General features: G+C 20.5%; 1 protein-coding gene across 1 annotated transcript; it reads right to left on the reverse strand.

The window, feature by feature from the left end:
- Positions 1 to 2,037: 2,037 nt before the first annotated feature.
- On the reverse strand, positions 2,038 to 3,393 carry EHI_082700 (uncharacterized protein; the record flags this gene model as incomplete). The annotated part of the gene is made up of 2 exons (XM_642926.2): positions 2,038 to 3,180; positions 3,238 to 3,393. 2 exons carry the CDS (start codon positions 3,391 to 3,393, stop codon positions 2,038 to 2,040), a joined length of 1,299 nt encoding a protein of 432 aa, XP_648018.2.
- Positions 3,394 to 4,083: the final 690 nt, after the last annotated feature.

Below are 4,083 nucleotides of genomic sequence, written 5' to 3' on the forward strand. Positions count from 1 at the left end.
GAATAGAATATTGAAATATAATACTAACAAACCTTATATCACTTTGAATTGATTTTGTTTTATATGTTTTGTAATAATAAAGAAAATGATACTCCATCATCAATTCGTAAAATATGAAACTAATATTTTAATAAATGTTCATCATTCCAAATGGATCATATACTATGTAAGTTATATTATTTTTGGTTGAGTTATTTTAATGCTTTTATACATAAGTCAATGTTTATTGAGAATAAAATAATACTAGGAATTTGTCATGTTGACAAATATAAACCTGAAGAAAAATAAGAAAATGAAATAATAAATAAAGAAACATAATTTATATTCTTATTCTTATTTAATTTAACTTCTATTTTTTATTTTTCATTAATATTTTATAATTTATTAAGATAATGAAATATAATATATTTCATATATTGATAAATAACAGTTAATAATTATGTATTGTAATTAATGAATAATTTCAAATTATTAATAAATAATGTTTTATGAATTGAAATGAAGTTAATTATTTATATTCCATTCTTCATATATTTTGAAAAACCAAGTGAAACTGATTATTTCTAAAAGAAAATATTATAGAATTGAAACATGAAATGTAATACAAATAATAGGTAATTATAGTGGATTAAATTATGTTAGTTTTTATTAAAATGAAATTACTTAATGAAGTAATTTAATAAAATAATAGAGTATGAAAAAATATCATAATAAGAATATAATATAAATAAATAGAGATAAAAAATGGTATGAAAACAAAGAAATACAAGAAGAAATATAGTAGAATGAAATAACAAAAAGAAGTACAAAAGTATAAAGAGAATGATAAAAATAATAACCAAAAAATAAGAACATAAAAATTCAGAGTGAAAAGAATGGGATATGGAAGAACAATCATTTATATATTTTCTTATCAAAATTACAAAAATAAATAAATAAATAAATAGAAAAATAGAAACTATTATTCAGAATAAACATTATAAAAACTAAACAAAATAATATATTGAAATAAATAATAAAATAAGATAATTAACAGAAAATATGATATGAGACATTGAAATGAATGCAAATTAATGAAACACGGAATAAATATATAACATAAGAAGATTGGATAAGAAAGAAGTAGAATAGATAATCAAAAAATAAATAGCTGTAAATGTGTTAGAAATAGATGAACAATATAATATGAAACTTCATATTACATAAAAATATATGAAATATGAATAAGTAACAACATTAATAAACAATTACTAAAGAATAGAAATATAATAAATAATTTAAAAAAATAAATTCAAGATATTGATCATATTAAAAATGATATAAAAATAATAAACCAAATGATAAGAAGAAATAAATGAAGTTAAGAAGAAATGCTAATGATAGAAAGACCAAATAAGAAATGTTAGAAACAACTAATGAAAAAAAAATAATAACTGTACCATTCTTAACAATAATATTTTAGTTATGCGAATAGAAATGGATTATGTTGATTAAATATAAAATATTTATTTGTTAAGAAGATGTAAATGTTAAGCAAATATTATATGGCATTTTTGAAAATACAGAAAAAAAAAAAAACAAAGAAGTAATGTCTCAAGGAAATGAAAAAAACATTAAATATTCTCATTTATTAATAATTATTTGGCAATCTAATTTATTTGATATTTTAAATACAAGTTTAACCCATAGTAATGACTTTAATATTTCTTAGTGTCATTATCATCTTTTTTTCAGTGACTAGACTTTGTTATTTTAACTGGATACAATATATATTAATCATTAAACAAATAACTTTAATAATACTGTTATAAAGAATTAATACAACATAAAATGAAACACCAAATCAAATATTTAATTATATTATTTATCATTTTCTTTTTATAAAAATAAAAAAGTTAAAATAATATAAACTTCATTTATAGATAGAAAAAAATTTAGAAATGAATCAAGCAGATAAGTAATTTTTAATTAAACAACATATTTTCAACACAAAATAAAAAAAAACAAAAAAGGATGATACTATAAAAGAAATTAAATTTAATTAGTTGATATTCTTTTAATGAAATATTTTAAAATTAACGCAAATATTATAATTCCAATAATTAAATAAATTCTATCCAACACTCTGAAAAAGAATTGATCTACTAAGTAGTTAATCCAAAGTAATGAATATGTCATTCCATACTTATCTTCATAAAAGAAGATGTTATTTGTTTTGAGTATCATTTGTAAATTTTTTTCAGGTTTAATACTTTCTAATAATTCAACTACACGTACTTCGTCTTTGTCAAAATATACCCCATATTGGTACATTAGTATAAGAGAAATTAATGAATTAACTTCATGGTTAGCTGACGCTTTAATCAAATACGATTTTCCTTCATCTATCTTATTTAAACTAAAACTTATTTTAGATAATTGTTTATATAACCATCCTTCAAAATCTTTAGATAAGTTTTTAGCCTTAGGTGATGATTGAACTTTAGTAATAAGATCTCTAACAAATAAAGATAAGTCAGCAGAATGATATTCTTTTGCTAAAGAAGATTCTGATAAAATACTAATAAGACTCATAGTAGCATAGTCATACCCAACATCTGATAAATATTTCCATAGAATGCATGAACCTTCTGGGTTAGTGTCAGATATATCATTTGCTAATTCTCCTAATAAAAAAAATGGAATAAAACTTTCTTGAAATGACTCTTCTATACTCGAAAGTATTAAACGATTATTTCTTTTCATGAAATGAACAAAAGTAGAAAGTGTTTCTATCCATATATTAGTTATTTGTATATTATTATTTTGTATTGTAACATAATTATCTCTTTCTAATTGGACTAGTTGATAGCTAGCAAGTTGACTAAACTCGCTCATACGTTGAAGTTTAGAAACATTATGAAGTTTACCATTTTTTATATCCATTGTTAACTTCATTATTAATCCATCATTACTATCATAAGAAGCAGCAAGACTATATAATTTATATGCAAACTCTTCATTATCTTTTGCATCTGACAATTTTTCACGTAAGTCATTACTTATTCCATCATACTCTACTATTCCTCCACAAAGAGCATATAAATTTCCATCCTTTAATTTTTGAGCTAAATTATATAATATGTGAAAAAGAAATGTTCTGTCAATACCTAGTTGATATAATAATTTACCAGCATTTACCTAAATTAGTCTTAATATTATATCTTTGTAATTTAATACACATACAATAAGACAAACTATAGAAGCAGGTTTTAAATCCATAATAATACCTTGATATAATAATAATGCGTTCTGAAGTATTATATTGAATTTTGATTTAAGGTTTGGTCTTTGGCTAAGCAAACTATAATAAGTAATATCATTAGAAGTAATATCTAAATGAAATAAAGGCATTGAAGGTGGGAAAAAATTAAGTAGATTCATATAATATTTAATTTTGTCTTTAGTATTTGTAGGTATAACGTTTTTAAATTCAAACTTAGTTGTTAATTTATGAAAACCTAAATTAATAGGAATAAATTGATATCCAATTGCTTGTTCCAATAAATCATGAAACCCTTCAAATGCATTATTAAATTCTTTGTTTAATATATCATATGTTTCTAGCTCTACACCATTAACTTTGGGTAATATCTTAAGTATTAAGATAAAGAAAATAAAAAAACTCTTCATAAAGACTAGTTTTCTTTAATATGAATAATATTAGTTTTATAGTTTTATTTTATTATATTTTTATTAAAATTAAATTGGAACTTAAAAAAATTACAAATGTTTTTTAAAATAAATAATATTATCTTTCTAGTATTTGTTTATTCTTGTTATGCAAATAGTTTGTTTTATATGTTTTTAAGTAATTTTTTTTTTGTTAAGAAATATTGTTCATATATTAACTTATTATTTAGCTTTTTGTTGTAAATATATTTCAGGAAAAGAATGTTGGTGCGATTCTTTTCAAACATGTGCAAAGGAATTAGCAAAAAATAATACATGTGGCTCATTTGAATGTACAGATTATTGTTATTATAGTTGTTTGTTCTAATATATGTTTAACTCTAAATGATCAGTTCATTATTTAAAACTATT

The sequence above is a fragment of the Entamoeba histolytica genome, genomic scaffold (assembly GCF_000208925.1).
Source record: "Entamoeba histolytica HM-1:IMSS scf_1104750517557 genomic scaffold, whole genome shotgun sequence".
Classification (NCBI taxonomy): Eukaryota; Evosea; order Mastigamoebida; family Endamoebidae; genus Entamoeba; species Entamoeba histolytica.